At 35.4% G+C, this 19,113-nt stretch overlaps 3 protein-coding genes across 12 annotated transcripts; 2 read left to right on the top strand and 1 right to left on the bottom strand.

Annotated features, from left to right (window-relative positions):
- The first annotated feature begins 152 nt into the window (after positions 1-152).
- On the top strand, positions 153-5,766 carry LOC124184860 (phosphatidylinositol 4-kinase type 2-alpha). 2 transcript variants are annotated; one of them, XM_046575012.1, is made up of 6 exons: positions 153-951; positions 1,181-1,299; positions 1,776-2,268; positions 2,381-2,643; positions 2,739-2,875; positions 3,132-5,766. In XM_046575012.1, the coding sequence occupies exons 1-6, from the start codon at positions 663-665 to the stop codon at positions 3,226-3,228; spliced, it is 1,398 nt and encodes a 465-aa protein (XP_046430968.1). In that variant the 5' UTR covers positions 153-662; the 3' UTR covers positions 3,229-5,766. The 2 variants fall into 2 exon arrangements, with proteins under 2 accessions (XP_046430968.1, XP_046430967.1); XM_046575011.1 differs by having other exon boundaries at positions 2,736-2,875.
- Positions 4,812-8,908, top strand: LOC124185580 (stabilizer of axonemal microtubules 2-like). Its single transcript, XM_046576455.1, has 7 exons — positions 4,812-4,892; positions 5,875-6,152; positions 6,232-6,620; positions 6,683-6,951; positions 7,065-7,336; positions 7,477-7,523; positions 8,542-8,908. Exons 1-7 carry the CDS (start codon positions 4,812-4,814, stop codon positions 8,817-8,819), a joined length of 1,614 nt encoding a protein of 537 aa, XP_046432411.1. The 3' UTR covers positions 8,820-8,908.
- Positions 6,556-17,712, bottom strand: LOC124184852 (signal transducer and activator of transcription 5B). Of its 9 annotated transcripts, none has more exons than XM_046574989.1 (12): positions 17,404-17,712; positions 16,014-16,170; positions 15,716-15,872; positions 14,902-15,251; positions 14,614-14,766; positions 14,255-14,516; positions 13,965-14,171; positions 13,184-13,856; positions 12,934-13,089; positions 12,627-12,852; positions 10,630-10,777; positions 6,556-7,290 (listed from the first exon to the last, which is right to left on the bottom strand). In XM_046574989.1, exons 2-11 carry the CDS (start codon positions 16,139-16,141, stop codon positions 10,645-10,647), a joined length of 2,445 nt encoding a protein of 814 aa, XP_046430945.1. In that variant the 5' UTR covers positions 16,142-16,170; positions 17,404-17,712; the 3' UTR covers positions 6,556-7,290; positions 10,630-10,644. The 9 variants fall into 9 exon arrangements, with proteins under 9 accessions (XP_046430945.1, XP_046430943.1, XP_046430944.1 ...); XM_046574987.1 differs by having other exon boundaries at positions 10,626-10,777; positions 17,404-17,711; XM_046574988.1 differs by lacking the exon at positions 6,556-7,290 and adding an exon at positions 7,757-9,820 and having other exon boundaries at positions 10,626-10,777.
- Between the last annotated feature and the right edge of the window lie 1,401 nt (positions 17,713-19,113).

Raw genomic sequence — 19,113 nt, 5'->3', positions numbered from 1 at the left:
CCAAACCTAACCGTAATTCAATTGTGACGACAGGTGACAGGTTGACAAACGCGACAGGTCTATTAGTTCTTTTTTTTTCCGCTCGGCGATAGCTAAAATTATCCCACAATGCATTGTAACAATATGGAGGGCGCACTTCAAGAAATTTAAATCGCATAAAATAGTTGTTATATTAATTCTCGCAGCATTTCTGTCTCTTTATATGATGAACTCACTATCTGAAAATTTCAATTTCGTCAGAGTATATAAAGAAAAAGTCAATCAGATTCTAGAGCGACGATGAATAGTCAGTAAATATACAGTGTATTTATCCTCAGCGATAGCAATATGGTCGCGTTGAGTCAGCTGTTCCGTCTGCTACAATGACGGAACATTATTTTCGTTAATCGTGAGGCCTGCACATCTTTTTACCGACACGCGTTGTATGGATGATTTTTGTAAATAAAGTATACCCAAATAATAAAAATTTATCGCATTTCAATATTTGCCGATTTACGTCTCGCGGATAACCAAATGTGACAAGTAGTGGAAAAATACGCGTTTAATCTCGTGTGTCACTGACAGGTGGTATAGAGGAATGTCAAATAGGTAGATTTTCATTGGTTAACTATTCGTAGTCGGTAGTTCGAAACTGTTGATCAATCACATAGAAGTGGGCTGTGATGAGCGACTCCGAACAGCGGCAGCTGCACGTGCCTTACCGAGAATACCAAAGCAAGAACAACAATAATTCTAACCTCGTCGAGACTGACGCTTTGGTCGATCTCTCTCTCACCCTCGATTCGAATCAGCAGACTTTTGTCGTTCCTCCAGAACTTGTACCGGACGTTGAATTCATACCAGGACTGAGCAACGATCAAACTCCAATCATTGATTCCCCAGGCATCGATCGGGAGAGCCAGCCTCTCCTCGGTCGTCTGGAGCTCGATGTCACCTTCAACCGTTTTCCAGGTTCATTATATTATTTTCAGAATATATTTTCCTTACTTATTCATTGTTCTCTGCTCACGATTTATTTGAACATAGTTGAATATATTTAAAGCCATAATTTATAAGTTATATAATTCCTTAATAGTGTCGCAATTTTTATATGAGATTACAACTATTGACCTAAAAGATTATTAATCTCGGAACTCTGGATAGTTAATGATTATACTTTAAAGTCATATTTTTATTTCAGATGATCCACAGTTTTCAGAACTTGTTTGGCAAGCCGAGTGTGCAATAGACCATGGAATTTTTCCAGATAGAATTTACCAGGGCTCGAGTGGTAGTTATTTTGTTAAAAATCCAGCTAATGTGAGTAAAATATACCCTCGAGTTATGATTTATACATTGCCACATGAAATCTCAATTACAAATGTAAATATTGCCAAACCAGCAATTTTTTAAACCATCATCAAACACACTCATTCGAAACTATATTATTTAAAAATATAACTTTTAAAACCAAAAGCATCGGCGATTTACAAATCTCATTTAAGAGACAAAACTGATCGGCTAACTAAGTCGCAAAAGTTCAACGTACACAATGAATAACAAATAAGAATTCAAACCAATCAATTTACCGCATGTTTCTGCACCATCCACCAATTAATCGACAACAGCTGTTATGCTAAGTTGAAGTCATCAACAAAGATATATTATTTGCTGTGACTTCTGACTTCTGATTTGATACCTATGTTAATTGTTTGTAAAACAGTTTGAGATTGAGAATAAACTATTGAAGTGTCTATAAACAGTTTGATTCATGCATAATCTACACATATTTGCAGAAAATAATTGGAGTGTTCAAACCAAAAGATGAGGAGCCCTATGGAAGATTGAATCCCAAGTGGACAAAATGGATGCACAAATTGTGTTGTCCTTGCTGCTTTGGACGAAGCTGCTTAATCCCTAATCAAGGGTACCTTAGTGAAGCAGGAGCCAGTCTTGTCGACAGAAAATTGGGTCTAGGTGTTGTACCTAATACCAGAGTTGTCAAGCTGGTCAGCGAAACATTCTATTATCCTCGTATAGACCGGCAAAAGGCGCGAATGAAACGTGCAATAATGGAAGCTATGCCAATAGTTGGTTCACATTTCAATCGCATTGGCTTACCCCCTAAAATCGGATCCTTTCAATGCTTTGTAGACAGTTATAAAGATGCAGATTACTGGCTACGCAGGTGGGAAAACGAACCATTGCCTCCCCGTCTTGCACGTCAGTTTCAACTCCAATTTGAACGACTGGTAGTTTTGGATTATATCATTCGCAACACCGACCGAGGTATGAATTGATAGAATAGTGCACGATCAAAATAAATTCCATATGTGTTCTTATATTTGAAAACATGCTGCAAATTATGCACTAATTTTATTATTGTCCTAAATTTTTTTAGGAAATGATAATTGGCTTATTCGATATGACGCTGGTGGAAAAACTGAAGCAGAGCCCGGTGAAGTTAAGATAGCGGCTATAGATAATGGATTGGCATTTCCATTTAAGCATCCTGACTCTTGGAGGGCATATCCTTACCATTGGGCATGGCTTAGTCAAGCCAAAGAACCTTTTAGTGAGGCTACACGAGAATTAGTCCTCCCTCAACTATCTGACCACAACTTTGTCCAAGATCTCTGCGATGATCTGCATCAATTATTCAAAGTAAGTTGCTTCTCCATTTCTGATATAATTTATAAAATGCTACAGATTAGTTTCGTTTAATTCAGTGTAATGGGAAATAATGTTTACAATAGCAGGACAAGGGATTTGATAAACATCACTTCGATAAGCAAATGAGTGTGATGCGAGGTCAGATTCTCAATTTGCAACAGGCGCTTAAAGATTCCAAAAGCCCTGTACAACTTGTGCAAATGCCAGCTGTCATTGTTGAAAAGTATGTATATTTTAAATTATTTTTATAAATTAACATAGTCACCAACTACAGCTTTCTGTGTTGTTGTTTTCAAAGTATTTACTCACAAACTCATGTCCTTGTGGTTTGAAAAGTTATATCTCATGGTCGTAAACTGATACCATATGTTGCCTCTCTGAAATGTGATATTAGGTACTTTTATGGCTTCAATTAATATATTTTCAAGTATTAATGGCTAGTAAACATCACGCCCTCAACTTACCTCGGTATGTTACAGAGCTAAAGGCGGTAATGGTGGGCCGAAGCTGTTTTCCTTTTCCGACAATTTTACACAACGCTTCCAGAACAAGAGCCCTTTCTTCTCCTGGTGCTGAGTTATCAGGTTACTATGTTGAAATTGATCTTACATGGAAGACAAGACTTGTCTAAGAAATATGGACTCCAAGCTCTACCCCTTTCCCATGAATTTTTTAATTAAACATTGGTTTAATCATTATCTTTACATTAATATTAATATTACTGATTATGTCTATTAATCGAGAATCCACCGCTGATCATGAGACATTTTCTTTTAAATGGGGTATAAATATTGTTCATATTATGATATTGTAGACAGTAAATATATCGCGTTCAAATCATCCCTGGTTGTATTGTATGACATTGGACAGCTTACGTATAGATGTAACCAAAAATTTGTGCATATTTCCAACTCAATTAGGCATATCTCATAATTTTTAAACGAATAATTTAAGATTACTTACTTACTGAGGTTGTCCGCTTACTTCTGGACATTTATGAGTCTATACATATTGTGGGATTGGTGTTGTTTTACATTCATTCATATTCGATTAACGACGTACAAAATGAAGATTACTTTATCCCATAAAATAATTTCTTGTTATAAAGTCAAGCATTGACGTTAGGAGACCGGGTAAATGATTAGATTGAGAGTAGAATTATATTTTTGTATCAAAATATGATTATTTTCTGCATGATTATTTATTCTCTTCAGAAATTCAGATTTTGTGCTCAAATTGCAGTGCTAAGGTAGAACTCTGATATTACATTGGTGATTAGACAATCATCAATAATCATTTGAATATACATTTTTGCATTCATTCTTCTCTGTTGGATAAAAATAAAAAATTAATAGCCAGGAACGTCTATATCACGTTTAAGTTCATTCAGTGACATGAAATTTTTACCAGTGAAGTACTGCAACAAGTTTTTCAAAATATCCTTATTGTTGGCAGAGAACCAAAATAAGATTAAGCTTGTTACAAGAGAACAAGTGAGTGGAACATGAAGTCTTTATGTGTATACTTTCTGTTTTATCATACAAATTTAAGCAACGTTACAAACCAAATAAAAATCAAACTTCAACCTCAAACGTAGTCAGAATAAACTATAACATAAATTGGCCGTAATATCGGTTATCGAATTAGTTCGTTCAACTCTAATAACGAATTTCTGACACAGTACATAAGTTGTATGAGAAAAAGTATTCAAGCATATGAATACAGTACGATCCCTTAGTTTATTACAAATGATGTAATTAATCTAATTTTAAAAAAAAATTTGATGAATTATTTTAGTTCGAATTAATAGTGTATAGACGAATCACTGATTTATTGCTATATAGACTTTTGTAGATTACACGAATAGATTAAACTGAATTTGTTTTAAATTGATGAATTTCCTGTGCATTCCTCGGAAATTAGCCTCAAAACAAATTACATGATTCCATTTAATTTGATATTAGCATGCTTTTATTTTGGCAGAGGCTGAAACTTCACTGCAAACAGCTTCGTCAAAGCTTCAATGTCGGATGATCGAGTTTTAAATACTTTAAAATTTTTATATTACACTTTGTAATTGATTTTTATAACAATTATATCCCATTTGGTATATATTTTTTAACAAATTTGTTTCAATTCTAAGGAAGTCTTAGAACACAATGGAGGTAGTAGAGCTCTGCCCCAATAAAAGGGCGTATCGAGCCCTAGTCAGACCAACCACTTGCCCGTGCAATATTAAAGTAAGAACAAGACTATACAAATTAAATAAAAATTTATTACGTCACTCATGGATACCTACAGTTGTTCACATACATGCTAGGGCATACTTCCGAGTTATTAGTAATATTCTGAAATTTTCTCAGAAGCGAATCATTGTAATTGAGAATTATATAGCACTATTATTTGTGCCATCTCATGTTCTACTCAAGTGAAATATTTTCTTTAGTTTAATAATTGTAACTAATTGCAAGGATTAGAAATTCAACTAATTGTGGGTATGAACTTATGCCTCGAGATCAGATAGGGATTATGAATTATCTATAAACTTATGGTTGTTCTCAATGTATACATAGGTTGCTGAATGAAATTGAAATAATCATTGTTGTCGCTCTCTGTTCAAAATTAATTCAATTGCAAAAATGATCAGAATACGTTTGTGATTCGTTAATTATCGTGAGGTCAAATCTCATCTAAAAAAAGATAATATCCAGTTCTTATGATTCATTTATGACTCTGTGCAACTAAAATCAAAGATCAATTACCGAGATTGCACTTGAACATGTGTAGATCAATTAGAAGTAAATTGCTGAACATTTTTTATATGTATAGCGTGAAGAAAATATCAGATTCTTAGAATTATTGAATTGTTATGTAACATTTGTAAAAAAGATGACTAAAAGTGTCGAAGTTACTATTCTAATGTAAGAAAAATTACACACCATGGGGGCTAGAAAGTATTCTAACTCTGTGTAAAAATCGTAATAGACAAGACTGTATCTAAAATTATCAGCGGATTTTATGCAATTCCTCAATTTTCGTGTATCTATACAAACACTGAAAGGTGGGGTACAACTGTATATAAATCCGATGAAATAAATTCTCCTATTCAAACTACACGCATAAGTTCTAAACTAATCAATGTTTACCAAACATTGTATTTTTAGTACTGATCCACCACAAGAATAATAATGATAATGCTAATATACTATATTCGCAATTTAGTCTTTGAAACGGTACGTGCAACCAGCGAGAGAGAAATCTTATGCTCCAGAAAAAGTTTATTGCCCCCCTACGAAACCTATCGATGCAAGCACAACATATCATTTATCATACCTAAACGTTGATAAAGCAGCAACGCGACATGCGAAAACTCAATCTTTCAAACCAGTGCACTCTCTTGACAGAGCTATGGGAAAAATATCTGATGAAACAACGAATCGTCTAAGCTTTCGAGCTAACTGGGGTGTTACTAGAGCAAAGGCCTTTACCCCTTCCCGCAGGTAGAAATAATATATTAGATAACTAAAATTTCTCCAGGAATTTACTTTGGCTGTATAATACTAAATATTTGATTTCTAGAACCCAAAGCGGTCAAGGTCCGATGCAATGTGTAACAACTGCACGTCATGATTATGTACCAAAATATGTACCAAGAATGGATTTATTTGTGCCGTGCAATAACATTCGCACGAGTAGCGGCGTTTTGGAGGACAAAACTACTGCCGCGTTGTCATACATGAATCCAGGCCCTGTAGAACCTGTGATTAGTTATAAACCTGAAGGGCGATACTGCCCTCCAGAGAAGAGTATAGAAAAATACACAACACAAAAACTTAGCTATCAACCATTTCGAGTTCAAAGAAAAGAAATTTATCCATGGAAACTGAAACAAGCATACAAGTATAAGTTTTTAGATTATTTTTATTTTATAGTGGAAAAAATATTATACTATTATGAATACCAATCACTATTGTAGCCATGCGAAGTTATGAAGTAATGAATATATTGTACATATCTGTAATGTATTAAGAAATATTTTGCAAAAGACCACCAGATGCATCAATGGAGGGTGCAACAACCTACTCAAAGAGTTATTTACAAAATGCAAACTTGGCTCGGGAACAACCGTTTAAACCTGCAAATGAATGCATTATATTTCCTGGTGGTGCTCAATTTGCAAGGAAAACAATCTATGGGGAAAGCTTTTTACCCTGCGATATCGAAAGACCAGCACCGATTCGCCCTTGCAGTAATATTGCTAGGTCCGATCAAAAAATGTCTGGTGATACTACTAATAAGGTACCAAGGATGTTAAGTAGACTATTTTCGGAAAAAAAGCCAATGCAAATAATTGCTTGATCTCGCACAGATTCAAAACTTAAAGTTTACTGTGTAATTTTGCTATCTTCCAGTTGAGCTACCAACCAGTATCAGTGGAAAAAAGAGGCCTCATAATTCCGAGCCGCAGAAATATGATGGGCGACGGGCCTATGCAATGCCTTACAACCAATAGACACGACTTTGTACCAAAACTTGTTCCACGACCTGATCTGGTTATTCCTTGCAATAATATTCGATCATCCGATCAACCGCTCGAAGGTAGGACTACAGCAACTCTTTCATACATGAATCCTGGACCTGTAGAACCAGTGACAAGTTATAAACCATTATCACAATATTGCAAGTAAGTTGAAAATATAACTGAGTTGGTTTTCTGATACGCTTTTGATAATTTTATTTAATCATGCATGTCAGATTTTATGGGTTTCAAAATGAATGAAGTGCGTTTTAAAGATAAATACTTGATTTAATTTTTGAAATCAGGCTAATTAAAGTTAGTATACAGTGTAGAAATAGTGATATTAGTACCAGTACCGCTAACTGATAGTTAAGGAGTTTCCACGGTGAAAATAAATTCCATAGCAATTCAAAGAATTCAAGGCTTTTCCAGGCTAGTAGACACCCTGTAACTAGTGCTGATTTCATGAGAGATATTGAGGATGCCATAACGGATTGAAAATTTGATTACAAATTTTGGAGGTTTCGATACAAGTATTTGTGAGATAGGTAGTGATAGGGAGTTAATAATAACTAAAAGATAAAGTTTGGTTTAGCAAGAGTTTTAAATTTTCTGCTTATCTCCAACACTTGTAAATTTTCATAACATTATCGTGTGTAAATTAGTTTCTTAGATATTAAAAAATGTTACAAAATTATTACTTAGGCTAGACGATATTTTAACTTTCATGTATATCTAACTTTATTTCATATTCAGTGTAACATCGAATATTATAACATTGGATATTTCCTGGACGCATACAATTATGTTAATAAATTATGTATATCAATCTGCATAATTAAATGTATACAGTTCTTCAACACATCAAGGCTGACAAAGAGCAATGATTATTTCAATTAATGTTAAGGCGACTATATACCAATTTTGTTGATGCTCATACAAATAAAGCAGAACCTAATGTGAACGTAAAAAACATATTTGAACAGTCCGAATACTTAATTCTCATAAGGCCACAAAATTCTTGCAACTTGGTGTTGAAGGTGTCGATTTATCAAGTTAAAACCAGTTTTCGTTAAACAGACTGACTGTGTAATTAAATTTGCTTGAATTTTTATAATCGTAAAAAAGAAAAAAAGTACAAACTACACTTGTCTACAGCAGTGACTGCAAAATGCATGCTATAAACTAAATGATAAAATACTAACATTGTCAATTTACAAAGATTAATACGTAATTATTGAACCTGAGTGAACCACTCACAAATCATTATTTCTTTCTCGATACTGAAATGCATCGACAAGGGATTGACTTTCACTTTGCTTCCTAAAGTTGGAATCAATTGTACTAGATAGAAATACTCAATATGTAAGGAATTACTCAAATTAATTTACATCCTTCCATTGTCAGACCTGCGGCAAAGATAGATGGAGAAACTATTAACAAACTATCCTATCAGCCATGGATTCCAAGACCTAAAATGGAATTGCCTTGGGCTCAAAAGACACAATACAAACCGCCCACAGCTAAGATGTGCGATGATACTGTGTATCACCAGAGTTACCCTGCTCCAGGTTACTATGTCGAAGACAGTATTTCGGCCGAGTGTCCCTGTCCACCAGAATCACAAGAAGATTGTGACCTTGATTAGTTAGCATATTCAAAATAATAATAATAATAATAACATTAATCCCGACAAATGTAAAAAAAAACTTAAAAATCTTAATAAACTTTTGTAAGCATCTTGAAAAAATTCTAATAAAACTGGAAAACTTTTCGTACAGTTTGTTTTTCTGATTATTTTAATTATAGATTATTTTTTCAATTATATATTGCAATTCTGAGTTATTATTTGACCATGTCACATCTCAGCTGTTTGCTGGATAAACTAAATTTTTTTATAGGGTGTCTCTTACTTGCATAAAAGTAGGGTACGTTTGACAAATGTAAAATCTCGCTGGTTTTTGATTCAACTTTAAAAGCTCATCTTTGGCTTTATAATTGAGTTAAACTTGTGAAGACTGATGAGAGAAAATTGTATCAGTAAATAAATCTATATGGATGTTATAATGTATAAAACTCGCAATAAAAATTAGTAACTAATGTGTGTTAAAATACATACAAATGACTCTTTTAATCAGAATCCTAATGCAAGACACCCTACACCTTCGTCCACACAATTCAAGTTCTTTGTCTTACATATTGCATTCATTTAAAAGTTAAACTGAGACTTTTTAGCATTGTGCATGGTGGTAGCAGTGATATATATTACTTAAAGATTACTGCAAGGTAATATGTTGAGGCTACATACAAAGCAGTAATCTTGAAATTAGTCTAGTTAACATTTGACTAGCCTTGAGTAAAACGAAGGAAATCCAGACTTCGAATTGCCACGTGTATAAAATTTGTTCATAGCGTGATACGTTAATAATTTATTAGCACGTGCGTGTGGATGTATGCGCAAATCTTACAATATAGTATGTTCAAACTATCGATTAATATCCATCTAATACAGAAGGTAAAATTTTCAATAATAAAATAAACTCTAAATCTTGGATAAAAAGATCAATAGATAGTGTTAACTTCAGGCTTTTTGCAAAGCAGCCCACATATATTAAAGGACAACGTGTCATCCCCGGTCTGCAATAAAACCTAAAAGAGGCCTACAGTTTCGTTGATTCATTACAGACATAACAATTATTAATTCATTATTACTACATATAATATAGAGGCTCGAGGGAACAAATAGCATAAGTCCAATATTTTCGTTGACTTTTTTTTATAAAACAGAATGCATTTATCTTGGGCATTTTGTCTTATATATATATATTTTTTAGTTTTCTTGGTTGTAATTGACTTCGAATATTTTTTTTACTTAACAAACTTCAATATCGACTGTTAAAATTCATTTTAAAAATCTCTGTACATTCAACAATCTTACTTAAATGACAATGTACATCACTTCAATAACAGTGGTAAAAAATTATTGTACCGTTGAATTCACAAAGATAGAACAGCATTATCACTTGCAGAATTGCATTTACCCTGTATTATTCGGTACCAGGTTCAACCTTAACTTGCATCGTTGTTTTTGATGAATTTTTATTTTTTTTTGTTTTATGTCTGACTTGTGAAACATGATTAAAACTGTAATCATCTAATTTAATCTCCTAAAAAGTGAATCTATTATTACTTCTGAGGTATACAAGTGCTGCACAATAAACTAGTAAATTTGTCAGTATACTTTGTATGTCGTCTTTGTATTATTAATATAATACAGTTAAATGATCTCAACAGCATGTCGCTTTGTTTGGACTTATACTTCTCATCTTCTATACCCCTCTTAATAACGAGGAGCGGATCACATCCGCCATATAGAATTAGTCGAATCTTGTAAACAGAAAATTTCAAAATGGCGATTCAATAATTGATTGTTGATAAAAATTGATGGGCATACCTACTGGGGCTGGGTTTTCCTATTGCATGAATTCAGGGAACGTCAATCCGTTGAGCGGGTCCAAGTTCAAATCGGGCTGGTTCAAAATATCTCCGTACTCCGTATCTGCGTTGAACCTTCCTACCCCCGACTGGCCAAGGCCCGGAGCATAGCTAGTAAATATCAAACACAACCCCAATCACTGGCATTCTATAGCCAATATTTAATGTTTGCAATCTTCATTTAAATAAAAAAAATAAAAAAATAATTGACTTCATCGTTTTATAGATTTACATAAAACGTTACGTGACCGATTAGCCCGATAGCCGGTACAACTCGGCAATACATAGGCAACCACCAAACCAGCCGACCAAACTACCATCGGTCACTTATTGTCAAAGAGTATATGTACAACTATGGCCGGACTGTTATAGGATATAGAAATGTATTTTCCGAAAATTTTGGTACATCAGTGCAAGATTCTGTAGTGTGAGCATCTTACAAATTTTCGTAACATACTTTCGTTCTTCCGGAATTTTGACACTCAATTTTGAAATCTTCATTTCCAAATTATCCATACAAAGTCCGTAACATTCAGTAATTTGTCAAATATACTCTTTGTGTTTACTACGCTCTCCATTCGGTTGCCAGTGACTCTTTTCAATGAGTAGCGATTGGAGTTGGGTTTAATAATACCATGTATCTATGCGGTTGTTTCTTGTGGTTGTACCGGCTAGCTCCGAGCCTTCGGACTTCTATTGTCCCGTTTTCATCTGAACCATATCTGACTTCGGTCAACAGTTTTTAAGACTCCCAGAATCTTAATTTTTTCTAACATGTTTCAATTCCTGATCAAATATTATTATATATCAAATGAAACTAGATTGGAAGTTTTATATATATTTATTGATGAAAGTGTCCAGCCTAATATTTGTGGAATATCATCATGGTTTCTAAGTAACGTTATTATCACACCTTTGCCCTTTGAAAGAGTAAACTGAACATTTATATGATTTATAGCTATTCAAAATGAAGAATGGGCAAATAAAGTGCTGGATACCAGTGCATAAAGTACTACGGAATTTTTGTTATACTCATATTCTATGAAAATACCTTGTTATAAATATCACAAATTGCTGCAATCAGCCTTCTTTAAACAGTGAGCAATGAATTTTTCAACGACTCAGAGTTAATTGTAAAGATTAATTAAAATACAGAGATCTTATGAAAAGGACCAGTCTCATCAATTCAATAGACCATTTTTACTCTTTTGTCGATATCCAGTACTTTTTACCATAATCTAGGCAAAAATTTGCTTCAAACTAATTGTCTAAATTAAGTATAAAAGAAACTAATGATAATTTCTGACATTGGATTAAAAAACTCTAAGTAGACGTTGTATAAAAGCATATCAAAATGTACAGTCCCAAAAATATCGTTGGGCAGTATTAATATGAAATACCCTAATTTAAAATACAAAGAGAACAGGGAATACTGATACAGTAGTAACACAGATATACCTCACTACATAGGTATGCAAAGAACTTAATACAGCAAAGAGAGGAAAATTCGTGCATCACATCAATTCTATAACATCTATCATATCTACTTTGAAGTCACGAAGGAAATGGTCCACGATATTTAACATGCATTCTTCCATTCTAACGACATAAAAATCTTTTATAAGGTTTACCATCAATTTGTGTGCATGTATATAATACACATACCATTATATTTACGATTAAATTTAAAAGAGAACGTTTAAAAACAATCAAAACACATCAATTAATAGAATTTTACGATAATAAAATAGAGCCTATACTATGATAAATTCAATGAATGTCGATGAAGAAATACATAGGATAGACTATTCGTTAACAACATATCCAATTTCCCATGTAACTTTAAAAATTTGCATACCCGTGTAAATATTTTATATCTGTGCGATGAGAATTGGTTGTAAGTTGGAGGCGGGTATAATGCGAAACTTGTGCAACTGGTTATATCCAATTTGGGACTGACCTTGATGCAACAGACGGAGTGTCTCTGGTAACAGAGGGATCAGGGCTGGGTGCCTGGAACATGGGTGTTGCAGGATAGCTACCACCTTGACCACCATGACTTCCTCCAATTCCAACAACGGACGAATGCGAAGGTGTCTGACCTCCGCTTCCAGGGCCTCCCCAACCAGGAACGTGTGTCACTAATAGTGGCCTAACATAGCCATTATTTGTCGTGGGTTGACTGTCTGCAAAGAATAAAATATTCTGATTACTTTCAAGCCCAGGTGCCTAAAAATGTTGTCTGTATTTTTCAAATTGCTACTAACCATTGAATGGCGTGTAGTATTTAGAAAAGGCATGATCTTTAGACAGATCTGGATATAGATACAGGAGGTGTTGTAAGTCGGAGACTCGGTCAGCCAGACACCGAATAGCAAAGTCCTTGCTGGTAAATGGTTGCAACATAAACACTTCTCTTTGATCTGCAATTAGGAATGTTCGTTAAGTTTCAGAGACAGTGATACAAAAGTAAAGTAAAAGTTGATGACGTAATAAAAAAAAAGAATCCAAATTTACCGCCAACCCAAGCAATAGTGACACCGCCAAGTTCCGAATCTGAGAACCGCATGAGAAATGTCCCAGAAGCACAAGTAGCTAACATTTCCTCCGTTTGCTTCTTTCGTACAAAACCAAGTACGTAGCCATCTATCCAAGGGCCACGTAAGTGCTCTCTTGTCAATTTCATGACAGCATAAAACCATTCCCAGAACGTAAAGTTCCTTTCAGGCAGTGGCTCCTTGCAGAACTGTCCCCAAGTAAGGAGCAGCCCCGAATAATCCTGATTTCCTGAACTGCCGCCTCTAAAAGCTTTTTCGCCTAAAAATCGAAGATTGTCCTCTGTCAAGGGACGTCCAGTAGCTGAACGGAATTTGACGTTTAATGCCTCGGCAACTTGCCCCCATGGCACTTTGTCAGGGACCGCGAATGGTACTCTTCCTGGTTCAGCAAAGGCGTTATCCCAGGTAACTGTTGCCCAAGCATGTGGTTCTTGATTCCCATGCACAATTACCACAACAGGAAGACTAAGCGTCCATACTTGGAAGACTAATTCCCCACCACCAACACTAAATTGTGATTGGAATAGAAGTGAAAACTTTTCGTCCATAACAGACTCGGTTCCTTTCTTCTCTGCACGTTTTATTTTTTTCAACTGCATGTTTCGGAAGCTCACCGAAAGTTGTCGGGTTGCCTAGTAGAGAAAAGTAAACAGTGACATTGAAGTGTTTTTATTTACACACATAATTCCATAATTAAGATTAATATTTGTTACAATTTAGAGTATTTACGGAGTCAATACCTGATGGTATTCCATGGTGCCGGTATTATTCAGAATTTCTCCACTGGCCTCGCCACTTTTGGCCATCTTATCACTCTTCAGGAGGGCATTAGCCTGTGCTTCACTAATTATGCTGACCTTCACTTGTGGAGGTGTCATATGAACGTTTAATTTACCACCGACCAAAAGACGTACTGTGCTTGTGAAGCGTGTGTTGGTCTTCATCACCTAAAATTGAGAGTAGAGTCGCAACATTGGCGTAATAAACTAGCATGTTAAGTCAAAACCATGTTATCATCTCTGAGATTTACCTGTGGTGGTTGTTTTTCAATAATGAAGGTACTTGTAACAAGAGAACTCAAAAGCTGGGTAATTTGCGAATTTAAGGTGGGAAGAATATCCTGCACCCCAGGATGATCCAAGGCAAGTTTTTGTTTGAGACGTTCAGCCTCTTTGATCTGTTGCCTATTGTGCCATATTAGTTCGGCAAGACTTTCGCACCATTCTTGAATAGAATCTAAATTGCTATTAAAAGTAGCTCCATTTCCTGCCAACTGCTGATCTCGTTTCCATCTGAGAATTTACAAAAACGTATATTTGTTTTAAAAGTTTATGGATGACATATCTAAAATCATTTCCAATAGCAATTAGTTTTTGCCTGATGTCTTACCTAATAAGTTCATCATCAAGAACTCTGGATTGGAGGTTGTTGAGCCTGGCAATAGTATCCTTCAATTTGTCAGCTAATGTCAGTCGGAGCTGCATGAGGCCAGTTACCTTATGGTTTAACAGTAGTTCTTGTTGGTCCTTCTGTCTGTAAATATTTGTCACTTATTCGTTTATATGGTTTTTATACATTTTTCATGTCATACATAATACTACGTATAATACGAATTATGTCCAGAGAAATTATTATCGCTGCAGATTTACAGATATTACACGTATTCGTATGAAATACCTTCGCAACTTTTTTTCGAGCTCAACACCCTGCTGATTTTGAGGTTGTGTAGTATAATGTTGCAGGTGTGTGCTTAGTTTAGTGCAATCATGATAACTGATGGCAAAAGCTTCTTGCTCTTGTTCCATCCTACGTAAATCTTCCCCAGTTTCTTGTGTTCTACGCCGTAATGTATCAACTTGTTGAGCAATTTCTGTGATCACATCCATCCCTGCCATCAACCCCCGTCCACCAGCCATGTTCATCAATGTACCCCCAACATTTTCAACTTGTGCAACTAATTTCGTTTCTGTTCCCAAGCAATGCGTTATTATTTTGAACAAGGCGGTAGGGTTCTGACTATATCTTTGCTGTAAGTTTTCGTGAAAATATTCATATGTAATGTGGCTTTTCTCAGTATATTTAGTCAAGAAACTTAAATATTCAGATAATTGATTGAAATATTGGAGGAAAACTGCGAAAATCGAATATTTTTTTATAGAATTTCAGTGTAGCAAGTTCAGACTATTTATTAAATTAGCTAGAAACAATAATATAATAACAATTTGTACAACCAGCTGTGACGTGATTATTTAGTATTAATAATAGCATAACAGAATCACAAGTGCTGGGTAGATGCTGAGTTTTGTGCAGAATTAATGTACAATTCAAGTATAAGTTTTACAGAAAAAGGTTTAATACAGGCCATAACACATGCAGGATAATTATTGAAAGATGCAGGTTTCATTTTTCTAAGACAATTGAAGAAAACTAATATTTCTTCAAATTAACCAGGCAAACATAAACTGTGCCGTTTGTCTAGTAGTACACTTACTCTGAACATCTTTGCTGCTTCCATTAGTTTCAATTTTGTTAGAAACATATCTTCAGTGGTAAACGATGCTGCTTTAGCTTCCAATTCCTGTACCAATAGTCCAACAAGGCTAGTTATGTATTGTTCGTGTTGTGGATTATCTGGCTCGATATCAGCCCTAGGAAAAACCATTTACCAAGTTATACAATTAGATTTCAAACACAAAATATCAGCAAAGTGTGTGACTTGTCAATGTTTACAACATGCAATTTTTGAGATTGATGTAGGATAATTGAGTTGTGATCACATTGAAACATACCACATTTTTTCTTCGATCCATGACGATAGAAAGTGCCGCACTTCGATTGGGAAGTGCTCGCCATAAACAGAGCGAACTTGCTGCAATGCTTCTGGCGGTAGCTGTTGTGCCTTAGCCCAGAGTGACATTTTATAAACCTAAACTTGACTCCTCAGCCCTATTGTAAATAAAAACAAAAACGAATATCAAATGTTAGATTCATTGGATCTAGAAGCCACACCACGAGAAAAATTTTATGATAGTTCAATGGGTGCGGATTACGAATAAAGCTATACAAAGAGTTAGCTGTGTAAACATAATCAGATACGATAGAAATAAGGTAATAAAAATTGTGAACAAAATTTGAATAAATTTCAACACTGTCGTTATTTGCACAGCTATGTGTCTCTATCACAGACATGTACCTGTGCGAATAGCAACACTGAAATTTTAAAGCTGCAGAAAATATATTCTAAACAAGAAAAATTCAAAACCATTTGCAGGTTAAACATAGCATATGGTACAAGCACATAGTGAAAGCTAATTCTGTAAGGTGACAGATGGCGTCTACAATAGTTGGGTTAGGGTATAGTATATCCAACAGGTATATAATATCCATAGACATAAAATCTCATTATGAATGACGCATTTTCCTGGTGAGACAAGCCTCGAGCTTTGGACTCGAGGAGGTTGCTTTAGGGGCGGGGTGAAAGCATGAATGTGTCTTCGCAAATACAGCGTCTGTTTCTAAGAAAGTTTCTCGCTATTACTTTCCATGAGATGAGTATACAAAGTCTACCATTTGTTGAAATACGCCGGAAAGCGGATAATGTAAATATTTTGTCGATAGAAACGATAGAAACCTTCTCGTGAATAGAATGTAAGACAGAATGGGGTTCACTCGCACATATTTCTCAGAAGTCCAAATAATAAATATTCACAGTATTTCTATCGGAAATTTCTGGTAAAAACCCATAGAAACGTAAACAATAATAGTCAGCAATGGCAGCCATCAATCACAATGGCGTTTGGAGTTAGAAGTGGCGTTATACTGGGTGCATTCCTTTTACATCAATTTTGTATCAAAAATCGACACTAAGTGGTTTCATTGGTTGGATTTAACAGAATAGGCCAATGAAATCACTTAGTGCCGTGTTATGTTTGGAAAATTGATGTAAAAGGAAGCACTCACTACACTCACTAATAATAAAAAAATTCTTACCAACCGTAACACCGATTTTCTTTGCAAAATAGGATGATTAGGTAACAGTTGGTACGATTGGTGTACTTATCATCTGTACCATGCGACGGTAGGCGTGGTTTGGCAGTTACGAGAAATATTCATGGAAAAAGATATCAAGATTCAGACTTAAAGGCGTAAATAAGGGGGATAAAAGACTCTGATACTTGCCTCGTCTGTTGACAGCGGTTTCACAACACTTTATCCCGAATATAGAGCTAGTGAAAAAGATGAGCGAAAACTATCGGGAAATCTACAGCACTATTTCTACCACAACCCACGGATACAACCTCAGCAATCAGATTTCTTCAGTTTACGCCGGCGCCTTCGAAGTTGCAGCCGTCTATTTTCGAAACACGCCACTGCGTGGCGCTAAAGAGTGCAACTGAGCTGACTATACTGCGTAGTAATATATATAGATATATCATACAGCTCGTGCGGGTCCTACCTAGTAACGAAATGCGCACAACACCACGTGTAGCAGAGTAATGATGCAGGTTGGGCAGCGTACTTACCTCTTAGCTCGGCTGAAAAAGGAGTGCTGCCACCTATCATTAACTACTGCGCACGCGCGGGAAAGTCTGAGCAAAAATGTCACTGATTTACACAAGAAAATACGTGCGAAAGGGGCACTGATCTCTGGTGTACAAGCTTTTTGAAAGACTGTATCGGTGCAAGGCAGAAAGCAATTCAACTCCGAGCTATGTATGTCTCTCTCTCTCCTGAAAATCAGGCGTATACCTTGTCGCACATGTGTTCGTTCCAGTTAGTATAAGTATGTATTATTATATTTCAGTGGTCAGCTACACAAAGCTTAACTGCATACGAGCATCGTGAGGTTTTGTGGCAGTTCCATGCGTTATTTCTCGACGTCATAAGAGTCTGAGCATATGACAGCGTCACGGCATTAATTCAGATAACGTGTAGAGGAATAAATTTCCAAGAATTTTATACCGTAGACGGATCCGCGGTAGATCACGTGAACCGAGCATGCGTATATTTTCTAGTTGCACGCACAACTTCCCAATCTTATTTCCGACATTTTCCAATGTAATTCCGTCGCATTTTCTCTTGCTTGCGGCCTAGCGTTGCGGCCCGATGACTTTACAAAGGGAGGCATGGGGAGGTGCATCGAGTAACTGGTAAAGACTTTTCGTGGTCATAGTTGAGGCAGGTAGTAATACAGGGTTCTTACGTACAGGCAAACCCTGGAAAACTCCGCAACTTTCTTACAGCAGGGACAAGTCGGGGAATTTTAAAAATAAGACTGGAATTTCGAGTCTGTCGAACAATAAACTTCTTGTACAAAGTATTATCGATCTTAAGAAAAAAGAGATTGCGCTCAAATTTTGTTTCGTCGCACGACTTCATACATATATATTACTTAAAACCAAACCGTCTTTCGTTTTTTTTTATTACGGAAAATCGCGGTAGGTTACTAGGTAATATTAAAGATATCTGTAAATATTAATATGCAAAAAAATGTTCAATAATCAGCGTCATATTCGTTGAAACGTTATTGAAGAAATTTAATTTTCGGGCTGAAATGCCTGGAAAACTCAGGTAATTTCACATTGCGTAAGGCTTATGAACTCTGTAATAAACCCTGTTAAGCTTGGGTCCCAACACGGTCCTGTTACCGAGAGGAAAAATTGTCTACGAGTTTTGGCAAATTGAAGTATCATGGAATAAACAGGTATAGAATTATGACCATCAAACCGAGAAACTTTTACGGAAAATGAACGTTAAGTTTACCGTTACAACTATTAACGGGAATGTTCAACAGCTATCCGATTTTTGACATAATAAAGTGATTTATTGTACTTACTTTTTATATCCCTCGGTATTTTGGTTTATTTGAAAAATAAACTTCCTACTTGT

The sequence above is a fragment of the Neodiprion fabricii genome, chromosome 6 (genome assembly GCF_021155785.1).
Source record: "Neodiprion fabricii isolate iyNeoFabr1 chromosome 6, iyNeoFabr1.1, whole genome shotgun sequence".
Taxonomy (NCBI): domain Eukaryota; kingdom Metazoa; phylum Arthropoda; class Insecta; order Hymenoptera; family Diprionidae; genus Neodiprion; species Neodiprion fabricii.
This window is presented reverse-complemented; position numbering and strand designations above follow the sequence as displayed.